Raw genomic sequence first — 26,645 nt, 5'->3', positions numbered from 1 at the left:
ACTTGTCATTTATTTAGGAATCATATTTTGGTGTACTTTTATTCAGTATTTCAGATTTATCTGATGCATAAATGATATGCCAGAGGGAAAAGCGGGAGGGTGCTGCAGTGTATTCCAGAAACTTAGAGCCATATTTGCTGTTGGCATAATTCCACTGAGGTTAAAAATTATGACAGCGGAGAATCTGGCCCTCCGTTCCTTGAGCAGTACTAAGCTATTGTAAATATGCGTTTAAAAGCTATATGCAGTTATTATGGCACATTTCTTCTGGGATGTTGCACTGAATTATGTAATTTTGCACACTGTGCTGCACCAGTCAATGGCAAATTGAAATCACTGGTTTCATAGGGAGAGAAAGGCAAATGGAAACAATAACTTCCATAAAATCACAAGAATACAACACCTATTTCTTATACTGATGGAGAAGCTACTGTCTTTGGCAAACAAACTGCTACAGACAAGAGAGAATACTTATTTCCTTGACATAGGGCCAGCTCTAGAGGAGTAAGACACGTGGGGCCACATTCAGTTCCTGTAAAATATTCTGAAATTAAGACTTGCTACCACATAGAGATTAGGTGAGGGTAGGAAAAAAACCTACAGTGCGGGGCAGCAACTGGCCATTTATTTTGCTGAAATGTTTTTGTTTGTTTGTTTTTTAAGGCAAGATAACATCCAAGTGGCACTTTCACCACTGCTGGGCTAAAACCAGACAGGCAGCAGGACTGTGCCTAACTGACTGTTTGAACTCTAATGCAGGCAGTCTGGGACACAACTCTGCAGTCTGCTGTGGGCTGCAGCTGACTTGCTCCTCTTCGTCTCATGGATGTGTTGGTCCTGGCATGCCAGCCAGCTGCCTTGTAAGCCTCAGCAGCCTTTATGCTTGCACCTGTCCATCATGCAGATTGTGCAAAGGCTACTAGGTGAAAAAGCCAGCAGCCTGGCATGCCAGAACGCAGGACTAGAGCACAACCTTAATCACACACTTGAGGGGTAGAGTAAACATGTCCCTATCAAGATCCAATCATCAATTACTTCAAACTGAGGTCCAGGCCTTCTTGCCTGCCCACCCGCCAGGGCCTCAGTGGGTTTCTGGACCATGCTGAAAGAGCATGCCATCTAGCAACTAGACCAGTGCATGGAGGCACTCGTGGGACATTACAACCATCTGCTGTCCTAAAACATTGATGCAATGGCCCTCAGTCATCTGTTCCATCCACACTGTCCGCACAAATCACCACAGTTAAATGATAAACTTTGACAGATGAAGCAGGCGGTAAGGAGTCTGAAGGAAAATTGGCTCTGAATCTGATTCACAGCAGCACAAATGACCCGGTGCAATAAGGGGTGGGGACATTGAATCTTTCTTCTCCTCCACCATGGTCTTTGTAAAGTCATATCCCACTGAACTGTTGTGGATGGTGAACAATCTAACCAATTCAAACTGCCTTCTCCCAGTACGAAAATTCAGCATCTTCTATTATAAAAAGCTTGCATCTAACTTTGCAGGCAAGATCCCCTGCAGCTGTATTCATGTCACTGACCCTCTGGAGCATCACACCTGACCAAATTATGGCCATGCTCAGACCTTAAGGTTCTGAAGGCTCTGGGATAGTCCATTCTAACACACGAGAACTGGACCCCTGTCCCTTACTATTGATGAATGGTATATTACAAGTATTTAAACATTTAAAATATCATATATGAACAATAACCTAGAGCCCCAAAGAGAATGCTACCATGTGATATCTTTAGTGAACTGAAGATACATAGCATCAATTTTAAACTGTGTGTGTGTGTGTGTGTGTGTGTGTAAACCTGGAGCAGTGCAAAGATGACAGCACAGACTGGGGAATTTGGTACTTCATTTGATAGCATGCAGTGACATCACATTTAATAGGAACAACTAGCAGCCAAGTGATTTATCAGTGAAAACTCTTGACACATACACAGACTTCCTCATGTCACTGATCCATTTCTACCAACAAAATATTAGCACGCAATGATGATTGATTCCATCATGGCTCCAGTTAAGAATGGCCTGAGTCACTGACCCAACCCTATCTAATTAAATACAACAAGTAAATACAATAACTTAGCTTAATTACAATATCATTCTTCAAATGTAGCCCATACATAAGATTTCAAGGAGCTTTAACTTTATGAAAAGTTTGCAGGGTCTGGGTTACTCCATTATTAAGATCATTCAGGGCAGAAAACGGTCTGATAATGAAGGCTAAATTTCTTATAGCACCCATTTTAAAATTAATTGTATCTCAAACTTATTAAGGGAAGAACTTTTAAAGTGTTAGAACATTCATTCTGTACTCAGAGAATAAGTAGGGTAAATTTGGGGATGATACATTGTCCTTGTGTATAGCAAAAAGGCTGAATCTCGGTGTTAAGGAAAAAAAAATCAGCTCAATCTTAATTAACTACGGAGTCACAACCAATGCTTGCACAATATGCATAGTGTCAAGAAACACCTTTCAATATACTACCTGAATATTACTGGCTGTTACCCAAGCTGACGCCAAAATTAACTATAATGTGTAGCCCCTAATGTGTAGTTATATGTATTTACTGTCATCTAATAGCTTTTAAATAGTTCTTTTGTTAAACAGTTTGAGGTACTTAACCTTTCACTCTAGCTTACTCTTCAGCCATCAGTACTGAGTTGAGAGAGGATTTTTAAATAAGCAGTCATTATATGTGTGGATACAAAACAGCCACTTTAAAATATCATATAAAATTATTCCTGTTCTACAAGTCACAGTTAGAATGGGTCTGGCTTTAATGAATGAGAAAAAAAGAGAAAGCAAGCAGATGAAAAAACATTGCTGGTGAGGAAATTCTAATAGAAATTGGGTGATTCTGATTGTGAAATTTGGCAGTCTCTGGCATATATGAATGCACTCATTGTTGCTGGTTTTGATTAATGACAGTTGTACAATAGTGTGCTGACAGTCCCTGCCATGCAGACATGTTTTTTTCTGATATGAAACACTGCTGAAAAAATGCAACCCAATCAGATTTGGCCCCCGGACAACATGTGCTATCATCACTGTACCGTGAATTGAGATTGATTGGTAACCAGCTGTGACAAAGTGGGGAAATGAAAAGAAAAGAAAGAAAAAGAAAAGAAAACTGTGACAAAACCATTACCATCTGTTTCGCCAAATAATAAATAAAACAAAACAAATTAATCTACAATGCTTAAAAATAGTTAATATATTGAGGTTACTGTCATGCACTAGTTTGAATTTATAAAAAAATAAAAAATCTTGAGTTAAATTATTTTTCTTCTCCGCTGCTCATGGTTTTGCCCCATTTCTAAACTTTATTTGTGTTTTGTTCAGTACCCAATCATCTGTCTGCACTTAACAAATAAAAAGAGATAATGTACTGAAATGATAAAACTTTTGATAATTCAAATGCTGTGTTGGTGACTGTTAAACTGAAGGTTTTTGGATTTGCTATCTTCTCTTTCATTAGAGTGTAATAAATGTACACAGTGCTTTACAAAACACATTGAAGGCAAGATTTCCAACAATGTCCATGCATAGAAAATACACATGTGCTTACATGCCTACTTTGCATGCACAATTAGCACAATTGTGTCTGCAGCTGCAGTCATTACACTCATAGATGGCCTGGTAAATGTCTAACTGGTGATGTGAGCGTGCATTTCCTTTGACTGTGTATTCAATCACTGCAATTGTGAATTCAGATAAGACTCATCAATGGGCATGAATTTTAGCATTCACACAGTTCTCCAAATGTGGCCCATAGAAAGTCATGGCCTCTGCAGAAAGCAGTTTACAAGAGGAAGGACCAAATCTTTCACTGGTGCAAATTAGTGAAACTGACTTAAATGAAGTCACAACCATTCATGCCATCTGTGGATTTTTTTCCAAAGTATGTTTGTGACATTATCTTTATTAAAAAGAAAGTGTGTGTGCAGACTTCTTGTAGCTACTACAAAAATTGAGATATTTTGCTCCATTTTATAAGCCTACAGTTTTTTGGGTTTTTTTGGTCAGGCTAATTAACTAGCGAAAAAGAAAAGTTCCAAGAAAATGAAGTTAATTTATAATGGAAAGCTGGGATTACAGGTGTGCTCCACCACATCCGACCACTTCACATGTTTACATCTGAAATTTCACAGCGCTGTAACCGTGGGAGTCCTGACCCAAAAGGGAGTCATGGGAGGTTGCAGGACTGCCACCCTTACTTCTGCGCTGCTGCTGGCGGTGGTGCTGCCTTCAAAGCTTGGCAGCTAAATGGCACCAGCAGCAGTGCAGAAGTGAGGGTCACAGGATGGGGGGGGTCATCACTTTTGGGAGGGCAGAGCCTGGTCCCCCCGCACAGCCTGCCCAAGGCCCCTTTAGCCCCTGAGCGCTGGAACAGCAACCAGGGAGGGGCAGGTCTGGGGACACCCTAGCAGGAGATTCCTGGGGCTGGGTAAGACCCACCTCTGAGAACCCCCCTTGGTTGCAGGCAGCTCTGCAGCTGCTGTCTGGGAGCTCAAATCTGAAGGCAGCACAGAAGTGAGTTATATATAAGATATATGTGTGGATACAAAACAGCCACTTTAAAACATCACATAAAATTTTTCCTGTTCTACAAGTCACAGTTAGAATGGGTCTGGCTTTAATAAACGAGAAAAAAGAGAAAGTGTGCAGATGAAAAAACATTGCTGGTGAGGAAATTCTAATAGAAATTGGGTGATTCTGACTGTGAAATTTAGCAGTCTCTGGCATATATGAATGCACTCATTGTTGCTGGTTTTGATAAATGACAGTTGTACAATAGTGTGCTGACAGTTTATATATGCTTTAACTTACCTTCTTATGTGGGTGTATGTATATATAAACATAAAACACACACACACACACAGAGCTTTAAATAACCTTTATGTATCCTTGAGTCTGGGGATCCCAGGTGCTGGTGTGGTTTTGAGATGCATCTTAGAGTCAACTCAGGACCATTCTAAATTGAGCCAGCCGATAATAGCCCTCAATGCGTCCTGAGGGCAGGTGTACCATGGCAGTCTGCTGCACAAAGTGGCTAGCTGTACACTCCCTTGTCCCTGGGCATGCCTCCTACACCAGCGGCAGGGTAGATACGCAGTATAGGATCTGATATGCTTTTTCTGTATCACCCTGGAATTCACCATGCCATGGAAATCCTCAGGTAGCTATTTAAAATGGCTTCCTGGTGGTTTTTCACTTGCAAACCATGTGAAGTGGCCACAGTAGGGCCCAAGATCTGGACCAGGGACAGAGCTAAGCGGCATAAGTTATTATTCACATCTGCTATTGGCACATTAAACACTTGGAAAGAATTTTTTGGCTTCATCTGAAAACATTTATGGTTTGCTATCAGCACATTTTTATAATTAAAGTACCATTTACAGTATTAATTGCAGCAATATAAAGTACAAAACCACATGCTCACTATGCCTTAAACCAACACATGCTTTTGGTTGATAGAGTGGCCAGAAATACGTTAAAATAATATTAAACTCTAACAGTTACATTCATTGTGCATAATTGCTTCAAGTTCTGAAGTAACACGTGATTTTTCTCTGAAAGCAATGGATTCTTTTGTTATTGATACTTATACAGAGCCATAAGTCACACACACATATATATGTATGTACACATCATGGAGAGCTCAAAATCTAAATAACACAAAATTCAAAAGTGATGGTTATAGATAAAAAAGGGTAAAGAATGGAAAAGATAATTCATAGCAAAAGACAAATGAAGCGTGTTAAGTTTTCTTTCTTGAGCATATATCCTCACCAACTGGTTACAAAGGGACTACAGACCCAAACTCCTGGGTCTTAGAACAATGGATGTCCAGTCCCTCTTAGTCCCAAGAGTGAACGACCACAGAAACAAAGAACCCAAAACAAAACCTCTCCCCCCCACCAGATTTGAAAGTATCTTTTTTCCCAATTGGTTCCTTTGGTCAGGTGCCAACCAGGTTACTTGAGCTTCTTAACCCCTTACAGGTAAGAAGGAATTTAGGCTACCCATATGGTTATGACAGACGTGATCAATGCTGGAAAGGTAGCCTTAAAGTTTAGGTGCTCAGAAGGGATGTGAGGAAGAAGAGAGTCAGGATGCCATTCTTGTACACAAAGAAGTTCTCTCACAGAGAATGAAGTAAATCTGTAACACCAAAATGTATACAAAGGACCAAATGTTTGTGTTTGACTAAATGGCTGAAGGTCTTATTAAAAGGATATGGAGTCATTCACCTCACCTCTACATTACCTTTTCAGTTACAGATAAGGTCAGTATTGACTGGAAATTGTTACCACCTGATGACTAAATGAAATACCTATGTGGTCTCACTTCAGCTCCTGACAGACAGTTTTCCATGCCAGAAAAATCAGAACCAATTGTCATCCTTGTTAGCAGTCTGACATAAGAGGCCACATGGTCAGCAGCAATACAAATGTCCCCAGTGCCTGACAAATATACCTCAATGCTGATGTAAAGGACCATTGATATAAAGAAGGGTAGGTCTCCACGCCAATTCATTATGGGTATGTGTACACTGCTGCTGGGAGCGAGCCAGACTTGTGGCTTTGTGGCACCAGCAGCAGCTCAGCCTAGCTATCCATGCTCAGACCCAGGGTGGTCCATGCTTTCCCTGGTGCTGCAACATCCACACAGTTATTTTTAGCGCATTAGCATGAGCCCCACTACCAGAAGTCTGTCTACCCAGGCTCGGAGGCTCGCTCTCAGCTGGAGCCTAGATATACCTATAATGAATTGGCATGGAGACCTATCCTTCTCGCTCTGAAATGGTTCTTTACATGAGAGTTGAAATGCATTTGTCAGGCACTGGGGACATTACTGCTGCCCATGTCATAATTCATCTGTCAACAGAGGACTCTCAAGTCTCAGGGTTGTCAATCTTGTACTTTTCACAGCCACAAAATTCACTTTAAAAAAGGGGGGAAATACTCTTCTATGTCAATTTCTGCTTATAAATTAAAAAAAAAAAAAAAAGAGGATACAGCAATGGCTGGAATCCAATAACCAAGCCTGAGCCAAGTTCAGCATCTTGAATTCACTAAACATGCTTCTATACAGTTAAAAGAAGCATTTTCTAGAAATCTGAACATGCTGCTTGTTAACATTCTGACATGAACAAAATTTGTGTTGGCTAGTCTATGTTTCTTTGCCTTAAGTGTGATGATTAACTATAGTAGTCTTGTCAGTGAAATTAACTGAAATATTTTCTAATCTCTATTGTAAATCAAGAACAAAGCATAAAGTGGTCACTAAAGAGGAAATTATGTTAATGTTCTAATTCAAGCATTTTTTGATGTTATAGTTGAACTCAAAATCATGTTATTAAAATCAGTTGTTTCGCAATTGCTGAACTGGTCTCAGCACAAGACCTAACAACAGGAGCTGGCACATGTCAGAGGTTTGTTGGTTCTTACAGTACAAAAATTCTTCTGCAGTGGTTTCATGGGCAAACTCTAATTTCTTCTAATGAGGTGCTCATCCTTCATATCCTTTACTGGGAGGGGACATACTTAAAATAAGAGAGGAAGTCTCCCTATGTCCCACCTTCCAACGGTACCAATGAGCTAGTGGTTACTGGTCCTAATTCCAGTTTGTGGAGAATCCATCTTATTTCTGGTTTCAGAGTAGCAGCCGTGTTAGTCTGTATTCGCAAAAAGAAAAGGAGGACTTGTGGCACCTTAGAGACTAACAAATGTATTTGAGCATAAGCTTTCGTGAGCTACAGCTCACTTCATTGGATGCATTCAGTGGAAAATACAGTGGGGAGATTTATATACACAGAGAACATGAAACAATGGGTGTTACTATACACATTGTAACGAGAGTGATCAGGTAAGGCGAGCTATTACCATCAGGAGAGCGGGGGGGGGGGACTTTTGTAGTGATAATCAAGGTGGGCCATTTCCAGCAGTTGACAAGAACGTCTGAGGAACAGGGGATGGGGTGGGGGAATAAACATGGGGAAATAGTTTTACTTTCACATTTGGGGACAATGTATACCTTCAAATCAGCGGCACTGCTATGGGTACCCGCATGGCCACACAGTATGCCAACATTTTTATGGCTGACTTAGAACAACGCTTCCTCAGCTCTCGTCCCCTAATACCCCTACTCTACTTGCGCTACATTGATGACATCTTCATCATCTGGACCCATGGAAAAGAAGCCCTTGAGGAATTCCACCATGATTTCAACAATTTCCATCCCACAATCAACCTCAGCCTGGACCAGTCCACACAAGAGATCTACTTCCTGGACACTACGGTGCTAATAAGTGATGGTCACATAAACACCACCCTATACCGGAAACCTACTGACCACTGTTCCTACCTACATGCCTCCAGCTTTCATCCAGACCACACCACACGATCCATTGTCTACAGCCAAGCTCTACGATACAACCACATTTGCTCCAACCCTTCAGACAGAGACAAACACCTACAAGATCTCTATCAAGCATTCTTACAACTACAGTACTCACTTTCTGAAGTGAAAAAACAGATTGACAGAGCCAGAAGAGTACCCAGAAGTTACCTACTACAGGACAGGCCCAACAAAGGAAATAACAGAACGCCACTAGCCATCACCTTCAGCCCCCAACTAAAACCTCTCCAACGTATCATCAAGGATCTACAACCTATCCTGAAGGATGACCCATCACTTTCACAGATCTTGGGAGACAGGCAGTCCTTGCTTACAGACAGCCCCCGAACCTGAAGCAAATACTCACCAGCAACCACACACCACACAACAGAACCACTAACCCAGGAACCGATCCTTGCAACAAAGCCCGTTGCCAACTGTGTCCACATATCTATTCAGGGGACACCATCATAGGGCCTAATCACATCAGCCACACTATCAGAGGCGCGTTCACCTGCACATCTACCAATGTGATATATGCCATCATGTGCCAGCAATGCCCCTCTGCCATGTACATTGGTCAAACTGGACAGTCTCTGCGTAAAAGAATAAATGGACACAAATCAGACTTCAAGAATTATTCAAAAACCAGTTGGAGAACACTATTTCCCCATGTTTATTCCCCCCCCTCCACCCTCCACTGTTCCTCAGACATTCTTGTCAACTGCTGGAAATGGCCCCCCGCTCTCCTGATGGTAATAGCTCGCTTTACCTGATCACTCTTGTTACAGTGTGTATCGTAACACTCATTGTTTCATGTTCTCTATGTATATAAATCTCCGCACTGTATTTTCCACTGAATGCATCCGATGAAGTGAGCTGTAGTTCACAAAAGCTTATGCTCAAATAAATTTGTTATTCTCTAAGGTGCCACAAGTACTCCTTTTCATCTTATTTCTCTTTCTCTTCTGAAAGAGTTTCCATGCAATTGTTTCCCCACACAAAATAAAAAAAAATATATATGGTCTTATTAGTCAACCCCAGCAGTGTAATTATTTATCAGAAACCCAAATTACTTCATGTCCTTGAAAGTGGGCAGTAAATGTCATAAAGGCAGGCTTCCTTAGCATGAACTCTGAGAACCTGCTCAACATTTCTGAATGTTAGAAGCAAATGTTACAAACAATCCAATTACCAAGCTTTTTAGTTTGGTATAGCCAAAATTTCCCAATATTACATAGGGTAATAGACTGGAACAGGTCATATTAAGAATTTTTAATTTGAATGCAATTCTACATCACTGTGTTTTCAACAGCATTTATTTAATATCCAATAAAAACCAGAACAATTATAAAGGAAGAATCAATGCTTGAAGGGAATAGCACTGGGCTGGAATGCTGTTCCAGAACATTATCAATTTCAACAGAATTTAAGAATTCATGATTTTTAAAAGGATTAAAAAGTGGAAAAACCAAAAACCATCTGTGACCAAGCAGCTTTCAGTGGGGAAGCAGGAAGTGCTCCACAGAACACCAGTTGTCCATGTGACAAAATTAAAGCATCTTTGGACTAAATTGACGGTTGACAGGATTACTTTAAGTCTGTAGCCACATGGTTGTAAATAAATTCTTTCAGACTTGAATCACATCAATGCAGGATTGTCTTCATGAATCTGCAAACAGACAGTTTGAAATAATACCACCTCTGAGAGGTATCAACTCCATTTCTCACCTCTCTGGAGGGTTGTTGACTCTTAAATACAAAGGAGAGGGGGAATCAATCCTCAGGTGAAGGGGAAGGGCCAACAGGAGAGAATCATGGTGAGTGGGGTACCACTTTGATACTTGTTAAGAATTATATATAAGACACCCCTTGCTCCCCCAGTTTTAAATGACTTGACTTGTTTTAGGATAGCAGCAAATAAACATGTTTGCACTGCAGGTCTGGGACCTCTCTACTTTTGATCTGTTAGGTTGTATGAAATACCCACAAGTTACATTATAGACCAACATATACCAGCCATGTGCTGTATTTAACTCTGGACAACAACATCCTCTGGACACTGCCTCTAGTCTCTCCAGTTGCACATAAGTATACAAATAGCACATTACATTTCTTTCTTTTACTATCTCTCTTTGACAAGCTATTAAGAACATCCTGTTTTCTCCCCTATGCTTCTCATAAAGGGAGTCAGTCTCTCCCTGATGGTTAGTTTAGGAAGCAAAATGCTGAGAATGGAAAACACAATGGACGTAAGGTGATATAGTGTGAGTGCTACAGTTAATATGACAAACCTTTCCCCCCTGATTCCTTTATTTAGTACGGTTAATTGTTATTAATTGCAATAGAAATTTGCTGATGTAACCAAAGATTAGATCCATCACACCATTAAAACAGTCTTTCCCCTAATTAATTTTCAGTACACATTAGACTACATTTTGTTACAATCTGCACTAAGATTAACTCGACCAAAGCACTCAGCACTGTAGTGTTATTAACTCATATTTCATTGAAAGGTCATTCTCCCCTTGGTTGTATCTAGAGGAGGCTGCAGTTAAATACCTCACTGTTCCATCCACAAAATATAAATGTTGTTATGTAGTGCTTCTTTTGTACAATAGAATTCACAATTACACAGTTTCTTACCTGCTTACTGAAACAGCTTTTAAAATCTGATCCTGAGAGATGTTGGAGTCAAAGGGAAAGATAAGTGCTTGGGATCAGGCCCTACCTAAATCCTTTTTAAAAATGGAAGTTTCTGACTTTTATTCATTTAAAAGAACTGATACAAGTCTTATCTGAAACTCTTTCTGAAGAGTCCTACTATTGTGGACACTAAAGGGCTGATTTTTAAAATCTAATCTTGTACCTGCAGTTTTGTGCCCACAGAAATTACAGGTGCTAATCCTGGAAACTAGTTTTCTACCTGACACTGCATGCAAATCAGAAATCTAACTGGTGGAATTTGTGCCCACAGAATGTGTATGAAATTATGTGCAAGCACTAAAAAAGATATTAGATTTAAAAATGTGTCATGGATACCTCTGCTGCATGGGCTTTATAGTTGAGGCCAAAATGTAGCCAAATTCTTACCTGAACAAAAAGAGAACTTCTAATTAAGTCTAAATTATCACTTATGACTGAAGTTGGTGCTGATATTGCTCTCACTTCAACAATTGCTTCATCAATTTTAGTACCGTTATACAAAGCACTGGTGAGACCTCACCTGGAATACTGTGTGCAGTTCTGGTCTCCCATGTTTAAGAAGGATGAATTCAAACTGGAACAGGTACAGAGAAGGGCTACTAGGATGATCCGAGGAATGGAAAATTTGTCTTGTGAAAGGAGACTCAAGGAGCTTGGCTTGTTTAGCCTAACCAAAAGAAGGTTGAGGGGAGATATGATTGCTCTCTATAAATATATCAGAAGGATAAATACCGGAGAGGGAGAGGAATTATTTAAGCTCAGTACCAATGTGGACACAAGAACAAATGGATATAAACTGGCCACCAGGAAGTTTAGACTTGAAATTAGATGAAGGTTTCTAACCATCAGAGGAGTAAAGTTTTGGAATAGCCTTCCAAGGGAAGCAGTGGGGGCAAAAGATCTATCTGGCTTTAAGATTAAACTCGATAAGTTTATGGAGGAGATGGTATGATGGGATAACATGGTTTTGGTAATTAAATATTCATGGTAAATAGGCCCAGTGGCCTGTGATGGGATATTAGATGGGGTGGGATCTGAGTTACCCAGGAAAGAATTTTCTGTAGTATCTGGCTGATGAATCTTGCCCATATGCTCAAGGGTTTAGTTGATCGCCATATTGGGGTCAGGAAGGAATTTTCCTCCAGGGCAGATTGGAAGAGGCCCTGGAGGTTTTTCACCTTCCTCTGTAGCATGGGGCAAGGGTCACTTGCTGGAGGATTCTCTGCTCCTTGAAGTCTTTAAACCACGATTTGAGGACTTCAATAGCTCAGACATAGATGAGAGGTTTTTTGCAGGAGTGGATGGGTGAAATTCTGTGGCCTGCGTTGTGCAAGAGGTCAGACTAGATGATCATAATGGTCCCTTCTGACCTTAGTATCTATGAATCCATGAATCAAATTAAATACAAAATCAGAGGTTTGAATAATGCCTTTTTTAACATAAAAGCACAAGAGATTATCCTTTAACAACAGAAAATGATGCATGCATTTTTCCAAAATAATTTCTAAAATGAACATTGTCAATTTTAAGTAAATAACAAACCATACCTCTGCTTTTCATGATTTTCTCTGCTGTTTCATATAATAACCCTCAATCTCATAACACTTAGCAATGCACTTTGTGTAAACTGCATACCACTTTAATTCTGAAGTATAATTTAAGGTTTCCCTGTCTACCTTCTCTCATTGTGTGGATGGCATCTAAAATAAATAACTCTTTCTGCTGGTGCAGTTGCCACTTTTCATTCCTTAGTACAATGCTCATCTACTCAGACAGTGTCTGTAAATACAAGTCCAGGTTGTAATTTTATTAAAGATGTCTTTACAGAGCTCAACCAGCTGTTCTGTGCTAGAATACAAGAAACAAACAAACAAACAAAAACCCATGTGATTGCTCCTTAAGACATTTTTTAAGGCAACTGTAAAATACATTCTCTGAGCAAGTCTCACCCTCATGAAGAGCTGGCATTGCTATCTTCTTCTGTGTGAAAGGTTTAAACAGTTATTACAGCGTGTCATAAATTTTAACTTGTAATTGAAAATCTCTTCACTTCCTCAGGGAAAAAAAAATCCTGTATTACTTGCTACATAATTATAGGCTATGCAGCTGCTCTCTTAGACTTTACTAGGAAATGTGAAGACACGAAACACTGCACAAACTCTATTCAATTTTTTGTTAAATAGAAAGCCAAACAAATGTCACCCCTCCACCAAAGAATCTCAAACAATAACAATTTCCCCCTTCCTGTTCTAAGGATTAGAAGGAGCAGAGTCATGATTTGAGTAAGGCCATATTTGGTTAGAGATCTTAACTGTTATTCCCCATTTCTTAGGAGTATATTTGCCCTTCAGTAAGTCCTACTTACATCAAGCATGTACCAAGGAGACAACTGGATACCCAACTGTCTCCCTGAAAAACGGTGTGGTTTTATTTAAAAAAAAAAATTCCAATATGTCCTGGTCCCTCTGCCTAACTTAGTTGCTTTTAAATAAGCTTTTGCCTTCAGTTGCTTTGAAATCATCTTTGTCCTATCTACCTGTATCATTTATATGGCAAACCAACTTTATTCATGAAATAGTGAACTTAATATTTTAGCTAGGGGCATCTGGTTAGTGACTCCACAATTTCCTGTTCACCTTCAGTAGATTGACATGAGTCATATTTGATTACCTATTCCCCTAGCCTCAGTGCAGTGTGGTAGCTATGGATTGATGTGGAATTTTTAGAGCAATTAAAATAAAATATACACCATGTGCCTCTATCCTTGACTCACAATGCATTTCAGTCTTGGGTCATTGATTCAAAATGGACAGCCTTTGGAATGAAGCTTTACACATCCCAGAGTTCACATTATTTTCCCTGTTGGTTTAGTACCAAAATTTGTAATATAGGGAATTGCTAATCTGTTGGGAGTAGTTTGTGGTCTACAAAAGAGTATAAATGCTGAATAATTCAGTTAATATATAATCAAAACAATGTAAGAGGAATGTGGCTGTAGGCAGCAAAATTAGGGTGTATAAACTGTGTCCAAGGAGCCCTTCTTAGAGCTTTCTTAATTGATGGCCAGTTTCTTTGGAAACAAATATAGTGTTCTGTAACTATGTGGTTAATAAAGCTGCACCAGGCACCAAAACCTTTACATATTTTCCTTGTAGTACCTACTTCAAAGTTTAAAATAATAAACCGATCTAAAATACTTATATGCCCCCTATTACAACAGTAGCTGACGATCTCACAGTCTTTGTCTTTACCCTCACAACTCCTCCACATGATATTATCTCTATTTTACAGATGAGGAGCTGAATTATAGAGAGACAGTAAGGGCCAATTTTAAAAAGATATTTATGCACCTAATGAAGCAAGTTGGTGTCTAATGAGATTTTCAAAGGTATCTAAAGTGACTTGCCAGAGCTCACACAGGAAATCTGTGGTGGAACAGGGACTTGTGCCCAGGTCTCCGAAGTCCCAGGATAGTGCCCTGACCACGTACTTTGTTATCTTTCATTTCTCAGAACTTTTGGAAATCAGCCTATTATTTAGGCACCTACAAAAGCTTTTAAGAGTAAGATTTTTTTTAAAAATACCTACTTGACTTAGAAGCACCAGTCATTGACTTTCATTGGGATTTATGCTCCTAAACCACTCAGACACTACCATAGAAAACTTACTTTAGGCATGCAATTTTGAAAAATCTTGCTAAAAAACACCAATCCACACTTCATATTTCTACTTAAATTCAGTTTAAAAATAACATCATTCATTTATTTTTGTAAATAGGAATCTGAACAAAAACACTAGATTACAACTTTATTGTTAATATAACTTAAAAATACTCAAAGTTTCTTCTGAAGTTATGAGTTGCTTGCTTTTCTTAAATTAATCCAGCTGCAACTTGAGCTACACATAGCTTTAATTATAAAGATCCTTTTGTGAACAATAATAGTAAGGTTTCTGAGGAGCTGAAGGGCTTTTCAATTACTATGCAACACAAAGTTTGGTGTAGTAATAGCTATATAATTTGACTGTATTATCTCCTAAGTATGATACGTGATTATGCTCTCCTTACTCTTAGATTTCTCAATAAACAGAAATTTTAAAGAAGAATTTAGATTGATAGAGAGAGAGATATTTACATTCTTGTAGGCTAATATCCTGATCCTGCACATTACTTTGTACAACTGCTTCATATGAGGTGCTCATTGCAAAATCAGGGCCTAACACTCTGTATAACAAAATTCATGTTTTAGCATCACTGAACTAGAAACTTTTGAAAGCTGAAATCTCTAACGGAAACCTTAATAAACCTTTAACACTAGTCACCCTAGTGGTCACCTCTTATAATCCTGCCATTGTAATCCTGGGATGAAGCCAAGAGGAGAATATTATTTAAAAACAGAATATACACTAACATTAGGCAGCTGTACAAAGAATGTCATCAGCTGTGGAAATAGGAAATTGACACTCTAAGCTGTAATACAAATAGATGGGTGGAACATCTGCTCAGAGGAGGGTTTTATTTATGTAATAAGGGATTCAAAGGGAAAACTTTCTGAAGGTTTCATGCTGAAATGTAGAGGCAAAATGCTTATAATAGAGGTGCTCAGAAGATGCAAGTTAGCTTCATTTTCTCTTAAAAAAAATCTCCCATTCAATCAAAGAGAAAATATTCATTTCTCTTCACTTCAACTGACAGAGCTGTCATGCTGTCTCTTGCCCATATTTTAGATATTCATTTTGTCTATAGCTTGACGAATATCTTTGCTCACACTGAACAAATATATATAGTAAAGGCTGTTCTTTCGGATTACTCCAAATTCAGCTGCCTAGATAAAACACAGTTCAAAATGGTTTGAGAGTCCCAAGTACTCTTTGTATGATGAAGACATCACTTTAAGCTTTTGTTTATATGAATGATAGATTTCTTCTCCCTTTACCTCATCCTTAAAGGAAGCTGAATAGTCTTAAAATGTACTAGAGTGAAAGAAGTAGAAACTAAAGTAATCTGCTTATTCAGTGAACATGTAAAGCACAGAAAGGAGTAGTAGAAATGCCACTCACCCACATAAACAGGGAACTGATGGGGTCAGCGATGAAGGGAGACAGTCCAAGCAGCCAGGGAGGGAGACACTTGCCAAGGGACAATACGTAGCACCTCCCCCTGGGAGTCTCTGGAACTTATTGGCCAGCTGGGGAGTGAAAGGTGCTGATTGGCCAGCATTCCCCAGCTTCAGGATTTAATCCAGCATAGGGGCCATATGGAGCCTCCTTCGGCTCTGTTCCAGCAGCCCACCCTACGCTCCCGAACAAGGAATGGGAATCTGGCCAGACAGATGCTGCAGATCTAGCTGATCACCTGCTTAGGGGATCAGGAAGGATTTTTTTCTCCTATAGGCCATTTGGCAGAAGACCAGGGAGTTTTTTGCCTTCCTCACAGCACGTACAAGACACAGTGAGTTAAGTAGGAAGGTGCTTAGTATGTAACTGAGGTACTGGGGTGGAGTTGTTTATTTGTTGTAACTTGTGGCCAATTGCCAGAGTGGCTAATGAATGGTTCCCAGATTTTGGTGAAGGGCCTTGGGTTTCTGTGATAGGGTCAGACCTTGTGGCCCTGCTACACCCTCTGTTCCCCCGGGGCCAATGGAGGGTGCTAAGACTCAGAGAGAGCTGACTTCTGGAGGGTAGACTGAGGAGAGCCTACTCTGCTTTATGGGTTACTTGGTAAGGAGCCCTGTAACTCCTGCAGTGGAACCAATTAAATGCCTGGTATAGGAGAGTATGCATGGTAGGTGGGTAGCCTCTCCTGTGGTAAAGTTTAATAAAAGGTGTAATCTGCTGCTTAATTCCATACATGTGTCAGTCCTCATTTTCCTGCTCTGTCCACATCAAGTCTTCCCTGAACTGCCTCATCAATGTATCTCAGCCCTGACCTAAAGAACTGAGGCCAAATCCCCAGCAGGTATAAATCATCACAGATCTATTTACTTCAATGAAGCTATGTCATCATGGGGCGGAGGGGAGACAGGGAGGGTGGGGTTGCTCTAGTCCTCTCTCTAGAAAGAACAACTTTCACACCCTTCAAATCCTCAGCCTTCCTGATGAGACTGCTGACAAGTGTCTGCCTGTCAGCGTGACATTGATCCCAGAAAAAAAAAAATAATGGAATGACTGATACTAACTAACTAAACCAAAGGACTCAACTAAAAGAGTTAAGGAAAGATTGGCATTAATTATGTTACTGTAACATACACACCTGGGTGTGGTATTCTGTGCCATCTCGTGGTACTGAGACCACTTAGAGACAGAGATTAATGAGTCTGCTCTATAGCCTTAGCTAATGGCCATATGGCTTTTAGCTCATGCAATAGAGGCTCACGCACTAAGCTCCAGAGGCCCCAGATTCGATTCTGCCCACCGACGACAGGGAATCTGTTGGCGTTACAAGTGGGGGCTTGTCCAGGATTTCAACTGGGAAGCCTCCGAAGCTTGGGACGTGTTTCCTCAGCTACGGGAAGTATGTAACCCCCACACCCCCCTAGGTGTGCTGTTCTATCCCCTCTGGTGGCATCGAGACGACTTAGAGACAGAGATTAATGAGTCTGCTCTTCAGCCTTAGCTAACAGCCATATGGCTTATAATACATGCAGTAGAGACTCATGCATTTAGCTCCAAAGGTCCCAGGTTCAATCCTGCCTGCCAATGACTGGGATCTGTCAGCGTTGCATTACCAACATGAGTTTATGGAAAATATATATTGCCGAAAAAACCTTAATATAATATACTCAGACGTCTGAAAAGCATTTGACTTGGTATCACAATTTTTGATAAAGAATATAGAATAATACAAAATCAACATGGCACATATTAAATAGACTAAAAACTGGTTTACTGATAGGTCTCAAAATGCAATCGTAAATGAGGGATCATCATCAAGTAGGTGTGTTTCTAATGGGGTCACAGAGAGATTGGTTCTTGACACTGTACTCTTTAATATCTTTATAAATGACCGGGAAGGACACACAACTCATTACTGATAAAGTCTGCAGATGATGCAAAGATTGTGGAACTGGTAAATAATGAAGAAGAGAGGTCACTGTTACAGAGTAATCTGGATCGCTTGGTAAGAGGGGCACAAGCAAATAATATTTGTTTCAACAAGCTAAATGTAAGGTTATATATTTAAGAACGTAGGCCACATTTATAGGAGGAGGAAGAATGTATCCTGGGAAGTAGTAAGTCTGAAAAAGACTTGGACATTATGTAGAAGGTCAGACTACATGATCACAAATGGCCCTTTGTGGTCTTAAAATGAATGAATCTCAGTATCATTGTAGCGGCTTGTGATGTTCTAAGGACTAAGATGAAGATTCTAACACTGTACCTTCCAATTATAATTGCAAAAACCTGTTAATGCAATGTTAAACTGCACTATAAAAAAACAACATCTGGAGTATTCTCTGGTGGCTAAAGCTGGTTATGATCAGCATGTTAGCGTGCATCCCCCTTTCATTTACGTAAACAATGAAAACCATTTTTGTGTGTGTATATATATATATAAGAAAGGCCTGTGGATGTTTTAAAATGAAACTTTTACTAAGAAGAAATTATATTTGGATATGAAATTAAAGGTAATGCATCTTACAGATGTTAAAATATGAAAAGAAAGAGAAGAGCATATAGGCAGTAACAATGAACATGATCTAATGAAATATAAAACTTAATTGCAAACCACCATCAGTTCAGCATCTGGCATTTCTACTTACAAGACTGACATAATAGTAATAACAATGATTTTTAAAAAACACCTGAACACAATAGATGCCCTAAGCACGAAAGTATACACAGTGAAACAAAAATCAAAAACAAAAGGACATCTTGATCTGCCCACACATCAAAATCCCAAGTTTGATGTAAACATTCTAATAATAAGCTTCCCTGACAGTGGTTCTCACACTAAATATACACACATTTGTTACTGCATTTGGAAAAAAAGCTCTGTCAAAAATCTCCCCTTATTTTAAACGGGAAAGTAAAGATATATTTTAATAGCTATAAACATGCATCCTATTCAAATGGTAAGTTCAGCATGAGTAATGAATTTAGGGTTATTTGTCCTGTTCTGTTTTTTGTCATTTTATTAATTTTTTTGGGTGGTAGGAGGAATTAAAAACCCAATCTTGCAAATATTACTTAGAGTATTGTTGCCACCATGAATTGCTACAACTGACTTCAGTGGACCTGTGCACAACAGTAAATGCTACATTTGGCAACAGTGTTTGCAGGATCAGTTCCTAAAATATCAGTCTTATCACATTAGATGCAAATGTATTACAGTATACCCAAATTCAAGATGTATTATCATTACATTAGTTTTGATGTCACACTACATCACTAGTAGGAACATTACAGGAAGAAACAAATTCCAGTTAACACATTTTTAAAAGAACTCCTTAATTATTATTATTATTATTTGGTGAAAAAAGAAAATCCAAACATTAAATATTTAAAAATCCAGAAGATAGGAGTTCTTTGTTAGCCTGAAATCTTTATCAAACTTAGCAGTTAAAGCAACAAGATCAGCATTTTTCTACTGGTGGGGTATGAGTCAAAAGTAGATCATGAAGGAGCAATAGATTGGTCAGACCCTCCAAACCGAGAGCAGCAAAATCTTTGGATTAATATGTACGCATCCAGGAAGAAAGAGTGGTATGTTTGTAGTAGATCCTTTGCAGTATGGTTTTTTTGAGTACCCCATTTCAGACATCTTAATGGGGTCTGATTTTCAGATAGTGGTTGCTGAGCATTTTCTAAAAATCAGGACCCTTTAAGTTATCTTAAGTTAAGCGCCCAGAAATTGAAGCACAGGAAAACTGAGGCCTGCAAAGGCTACCCCCACTCTGTGAGCTAAGGTTGTGACTCCCCTGCTCACAGGCACATACACGCAGTAACTTGATGACCGCTAGTGCAAGCATAAGTGGCAATGTAGCTGCGGTAGCAAGGGCAGCAGAAGTGCAGGCGCAGCTTAGCTGCGCGGAGTATTTCCCCATCCGTTTCAGCAGCGCTTCTACTCTGCACAGCTCAAGCGTGCCATGCTGCCATTGCCTGTGCTAACACCACAGCTACACTTCTATTTCTACCCGCGCTAGCTCTCACTGAGCTCCCGCAAGGGTGTATACACGAGCAGGGAAACGAGACTCCTGGCTCATAGTGCAGGCACGGTCAGAGTCCCTGTTGACAGTCACTTTTGGTCAACAAAGGAAGGTGTTAAGAGGCCTTCAGTCTACCAAGGGGAAGTCGGGGTGGGGATAAGTAAAGTTTACCACATGTCAAACAACATGTTCTTTCACAACATCTTATCAAAACGCAAGCTCATATGAGGCATAATGGAGCGAGCCGCAGAAAAAACCCCCCAGACATTCATTTACTGATACTTCAGAAAAAAACAAACCGCTTAATATAATCAAATGTCCATTTTCAGGAGAGAGTATTATTCTATTGACTCGGCACTCGACAATGAAATACCAGCACATGTTTCTGTGCTATTTTTCATGTCACTTTACCTGTCTATATATAGAACATTTCTAGAAGTACGAGCAAAGACAATATAATGAATATGACACAGTATATTGTTTATGTGGGAGATGAACAAGGGGCTAGATGATGAATGCAAACTCCCTTTAATGTTATTTCTGCTTGTATATCGACAACAACATGTCACGACCAAACATTTTACCATTGCTGGAAATATGAACACTGCTTTTGTTTGTGCTTGGTCAGGTAAGGAGAAAAGTTTGGTTGTTGAATACGACTGCTCCTGCTGATTCTCCTCCCAGTGAGACCAATGAGAGCTTTGCAATTAATTTCAATGGGAACAACCTTAATGTGTTCACAGCTGGAGTTTTCTCCTTCATCATTTGCTCAGTCCTCTACAGTTCTAGCACTTGAAATTATTGTACAAACATTCACCTCTCTATTAATAACTACCTTCTCAAGGTGTTGCCTTATTTTCCACTTTCACTGGGGAAATATGTTTTTCAAGTTAAACTAAGTCTGTTGTGTTAGTGGCTTCCTGCCTTTCTTCCTGCCAGGACATCTGTTACTAATGACTGAGCCCTCTTAACTTTCTTTTCTCTACTTCTGGCATTTTGTTTCTTTCTTTCCAAAATATTCCAGAAAAGACAGAATTACTTTCTAGCCTCAAACCATTGTGTAAGACTGGATAAGAGCCAGCAAACCCTTCCAGCCTACCTTATTTTTATGCCTTCCAACTACTGTTTCCAAGTGGTATGTAAGCATTCTGGTCTGTTTGCCCCCTATAGAGCATCTGTAAGTTATTTTCTGGAATATCAGCTTTCTAAAGTACTTATTATTGTTTCTGGGGGCTCATCAGATATGTTCTTCAAGTGGAGTGAATGCCCATGTTGACAAAATAACTCTCCACCACTCTTCTCCCCAAGACCCTCTTCCCTGGGTGATCATACCCCAACTGGTTTTCCTTAGTTCACCAGATCAGGAGCATATTTGATAGGGTAATTTGACCAACAGGCAATAAACTTGATTACCTATTATATCTGCTTTCTAGGGTTTTACACTAGAGAACAAAGCAATCAGGGTTAACCAGAGAGGAGAGACTGACAATGAGAACAAGAATGGTTACTCTTACCTTCCTCTTGGCAAATCTACATCATCTTTCTTCCACCGGACTGTTGGCTGGGGATCCCCCTGGACCTGACATCGGAATTCTATTGCCTCTTCCTCCAGAACCACTTGGTTAATTGGTCTCCTGAGAAACGTGGGTCGTTCTTGAAAGAGATTTTAAAATGATATATAGTAAGTTGGGTTGACTACATTAAAATATTACAGGTATAGATATAAATGAATTGATGATGTTGTGATTGATGAGAATGGGCACAGATACACTCAACAGTTGAGAACAAGGAAGGAAAGTCAATGGCTGCCACAAAAGATTCCGCATGAAACATAAAAAACTGTATTCCACAGGAGCAGCAAAACTACATAATCAGCTGCCACAAAAAAAGTAGCTTAAGAAAGAGAACAAATATTTTAACTGCATCTACTCTAGTTCCAAATATGCAGTATCAGGCTACGAAATACTAAATCTATGGCTACATTGTGAGCAGCCATGCAGGGTCAAAGGGGGCAAGCAAAAAACATCCCATTCTTGCTAATTTCACAATCGGCACACAAAGTTACAGTTGCATTCCCTGCCCTCTGGATAGCATACAGACAGTTTGTGGGAAATGAGAATCGGAAAATGGGGCAGGGAAGTGGGGTCACTGCCCTCCCCCTCTGCACCATGCCACAGAGTAGGGCGAGTGCACCAGGATCAGTAATCTGCTAAGAGATGGAGTAGATTGCCAACCTACCATGTACAAGGAGCTGCCCAGACAAAGATTCACAGAATCAGAAAAATGTAGGGCTGAAAAGAAACTCAAGAAGTCATCAAGTCCAGTTCCCTGGGCTGAGGCAGGACCATGTCAACCTAGACCAGCCCTGACAGGGTATAGAATCAACACTCATGAGGAAGGCACCAGAAATATTCTGTGTATGGGGCTAGAGAGCAAACTGTAGTCAGCCATGGGGAGATATCACCCTGAGCAGGAAACAGTTGGAGCAACTCCTGAATCTGTAATAGAAACTCCCATCCAGGAGAGCACAACGCCCACCACTACAGGGAATGCATTGTACTCCCAGGGTAAGCCTGACAGAGTGAGTCTGATTCAGCTATCCAGGTAGAAGGACTCCTAGAAAACTGCTACTCAGACAGAAGGTACTGTTGAACTTTTCCACTTTGAGTTGGCTCTGGAAGAAGTTATTCCCAGGTGCACTATTTTCCTTTTGATCCCTTATCAGAAGAGCCATAAGAAGGCCCACAATGGGCAGGGGCCCCTTTGCAAGGACTAAGAAACTGAAACTGAATATAAGCCACCCAGTGTAGATAAGTTGGGATGGTCAGCGGCTCCCACCAACTGGGATAAAAACTTAACGGGGCTCTTTTACACCAGCCCCGGGGCACCCACGAAAAAAAAAAAGGTGGGTGCAGAACAGCCCCTGGCAGCTCCCCCAATCAGTGTCTCCTCCTCCTCCTCCCCCCAGCGCCTCCCATCTGCCATGGATCAGCTGTTCCGCAGCAGGCAGGAGGCGCTGGGGGGAGGAGAGAGGGTGTGGCATGGGGCGGGGCAGGGAGAGGCAAGGAAGAAGTGGGGGCAGATGCGGTGTGGGAGCAGGAAGAGGCAGGGTGGGGGTGAGGCCTTCGGGAAGAGGTAGAGTGGTGGCGGGGCCTGGGGAGGCACATTAGAAAGTCGGTGCCTATTGCAGCATCTCAGAATTGGATATTTTCCACAACTGTTAAGAACTTGCTGGAAAATAAATAACTGCATAAGTGCAGAGCACAGTTATCAAGGACATTCAAATTACAATAGCTGTTATTTCCATTTTGCCATCATCTCTGCATTTTGCATAGTGCGAATGAGGGAAAAAAACAAGTTTTTTCTTTTGTTGTTTTCTGCATATTGTATCACTCAGACAGGCCCCTGAGTATGTCCAATAGCTAATTATACAGCTATAGAGTGATCAGAGTGAATGCCATTGGCAATGCAAATAACATCCTTTATGTGAGTTTAACTGGATTTGAATCACCTCCATAACTTGCTTACAATATTAATCTCTCAGGAGACAGAACGGTGCTTGCCAGTGCATGATAAATAAAATATGTTTCTCACACAGGCAAGTCAAATCCAGTTTCAGATCAGAACTTTGGAAAATATGACATTTTTTTAAAGCTTTGGGCATAAATAAAGTCTAGTGGTATAATTAAACGAAAGCTTATGCTCAAATAAATTTGTTAGTCTCTAAGTTGCCACAAGTACTCCTGTTCTTTTTGCGAATACAGACTAACACGGCTGCTACTCTGAAACCTGTCATTAAACATTGTAATTCTGTCAACAATATTCAGAGCACAATATATCTGAGAAAATAGCAGGAAAGGGTGATAAATTAAAATCACAGCCACATATAAAATTTTTAATGTAGCCATTTTAAAAGCTTGAGCTGAGTAAATAAAGTGCCCATTGCCCAAGCTATGCTTTGCAGATGAATACTCTTTGAAGAGGACTATAAAGTAGGTCGTGGTTATATGTCATGTCAGCTAGTTGTACTATTACTAGTGTGACCTTTATAACTTCAGAAAAAACTTTGCTTGCAGTTATAAAAGTGACTTGTTAATGTAACCAGAAAACCAGGTAGATACCTACAATATGCTGCAGCACTTGAGGCAAAAGCCTACAGAACTGATCCTACCCAGATAAGAAGGAGAATCCTGTTCTTTCTTTGGAGGAGGAGGATCAATTATTAGGGCCCTACCAAATTCACGGATCATTTTGGCCAATGTCAAGGTCATAGGATTTTAAAAATTGTAAATGTCATTATTTCAGCCATTTAAATCTTAAATCTCATGGTGTTGTAATAGTAGGGGTCCTGACCCATAAAGAAGTTGGGGGAGGGGTCATAAGGTTATTGTGAGGGGGGCAGGCTTGCGGTACTTATGTCTGCACTTCTGCTGGCGGCAGTGCTGCCTTCAGAGCTGGGCAGCTGGAGAGTGCTGGCTGCTGACCGGGAGCCCAGCTCTGCAGGCAGAGCTGCTGCCAGTATCAGCGCAGAAGAATGGCATGGAATGGTATTGCCACCCTTTCTTCTGCATTGCTGCCTGGAGAGCTGGGCCCTCAGTCAGCTGCCACCACTCTCTGGATGCCCAGCTCTGAAGGCAGCAGCGCAGAAGTAAGTATGGCAGGGTATGGTATTGCCACACTTACTTCTGTGCTGCTGCTGGCGGGGCGCTGCCTTCAGAGCTGGGTGCCTGGCCAAGAGCTGCTGCTTTCTGGCCACCTAGCTCTGAAGGCAGCACAGAATTAAGAGTGGCAATACTGTGACCTTCCCAAAATAACATTGTGACACCCCTGCAACTCCCTTTTGGGTCAGGACCCCTAGTTTGAGAAACGCTGGTCTCCCCTGTGAAATCTGCATAGTATCGGGTAATAGCAAACAAAAGATCAGATTTCACGGGGGAGACCAGCGTTTCTCAAACTGGGGGTCCTGACCCAAAAAGGGAGTTGCAGGGGTGTCACAATGTTATTTTGGGAAGGTCACAGTATTGCCACTCTTAATTCTGAGACCAGATTTCACAGTCTGTGACATGTTTTTCATGGCCATGAATTTGGTAGAGCCCTACCAACGATTCAGTACTCGACTGAATGCACCCTACATTCACATCCTAAACACGACTGTAATAATCTTTGTACAAATATGTCTTGTGAAGTATCATTTGAAAACTAATAACTTACTGAGCCAATAGTATCATGGTGAGATGTATGTAGCAACATTATATGTAAAGTTATGAACATAAGCTGAAATTATGACTGAAATGGGGTTAACAGACAAGTCTGGGGACTGGATAAACCTGTTTCTCAAAGCCAAAAGACAAACTGGCACCTCTTGTCAGGTGTCATCCAAGTTAATGGGCAATAACCTGTCAAGTGGCCATTCTTTGGCAAAGAAGAGAGGCAGTAACAGATCGATCTACATTTTAGCAAACAGCAACCTGGAACCTCTTTCACCATGAGAATCAATGACTCCATCCTCACAGTGTGAATCAACATTATCTAGGGCTCACACTCAGGAAAATGCATTTCAAAGGTTGCCTGGACTATAAAGGTGAGGAACAAAAACAGCCCATGTATCTCTCCCTCTTTCTTTGTCACCTAAGACAACAAAGGAAGCTACCATTTTACTTTGGGAGAGATCCTGACCTGAAATTTGGTCAGTCCTGTTGCTGGGAGTGTGCGGTGAGAATTTTATCTTGAACCGAGTCTAGTCTGTTAAGTTTTAGCTATTAGAAAGTGGTTTATCTTTATTTCTCTTGTAACCATTTCTGACTTTAGCACCTTGTACTTGTACTCATTTAAAAGTTATGTCTTTGTTGTTAAATAAATGTGTTTTATTCTTTAATCAAAACCAATCCAGTGTTGTGAATGGCTTGGTAACTCCAGTTAAAGTAGCAACACGTTGGATATTTTTGCCTTACAGAAGCAATGGACCTAAAATATCTGAACTCTCCAGGAGAGGGCTCGACAGGGCAGAACACATGTTTTGGGGTGCAAATTTGGGAGTAGGAGTGTGATGGGGTCATCCTTCAAGTAGTAACCAAGTCTGTTGGAAGTCAGAGTGTGGCTGCTGTGCTGCCAACAGGCTGCTGGGTCAAAGTTGCTGGACCAGGGCTGTAGCCACACACAGACATTCATGGTGTGACCTGCTGGCTGGCAGGCTGATTGTGAGGAACCCAAGTTGAAAGCTACAACAACAAAGCATTGTGAGGCACTCAAGGTTGTAGGGCAGAGGGGACAGACCCTCTCACTGGTCTGGATTGCACCCTGGAATGTGACACCCAGTACTTACTTTTCCTTTATTTAACTAATTACGTGTATACTGCAGTCCATTAGAGAGGCC

At 40.5% G+C, this 26,645-nt stretch overlaps 1 protein-coding gene across 23 annotated transcripts in view; it reads right to left on the bottom strand.

Moving 5' to 3' along the window:
- The window catches only part of ROBO2 (roundabout guidance receptor 2), a 1,531,972-nt gene that overhangs the window by 155,830 nt on the left and 1,349,497 nt on the right, over positions 1-26,645 (bottom strand). For all 23 annotated transcript variants that reach the window (XM_048868811.2, XM_048868637.2, XM_048868676.2 and 20 more), the window contains one exon: positions 21,787-21,925. In XM_048868811.2, coding sequence (XP_048724768.2) covers positions 21,787-21,925 — 139 coding nt within the window. The remainder of the gene's footprint in view (positions 1-21,786; positions 21,926-26,645) is intronic.

The sequence above is a fragment of the Caretta caretta genome, chromosome 1 (assembly GCF_965140235.1).
Source record: "Caretta caretta isolate rCarCar2 chromosome 1, rCarCar1.hap1, whole genome shotgun sequence".
NCBI classification, from domain to species: domain Eukaryota; kingdom Metazoa; phylum Chordata; order Testudines; family Cheloniidae; genus Caretta; species Caretta caretta.
The sequence above is the reverse complement of the archived record's forward strand: the minus strand, read 5'-3'. Positions and strand labels throughout refer to the sequence as shown.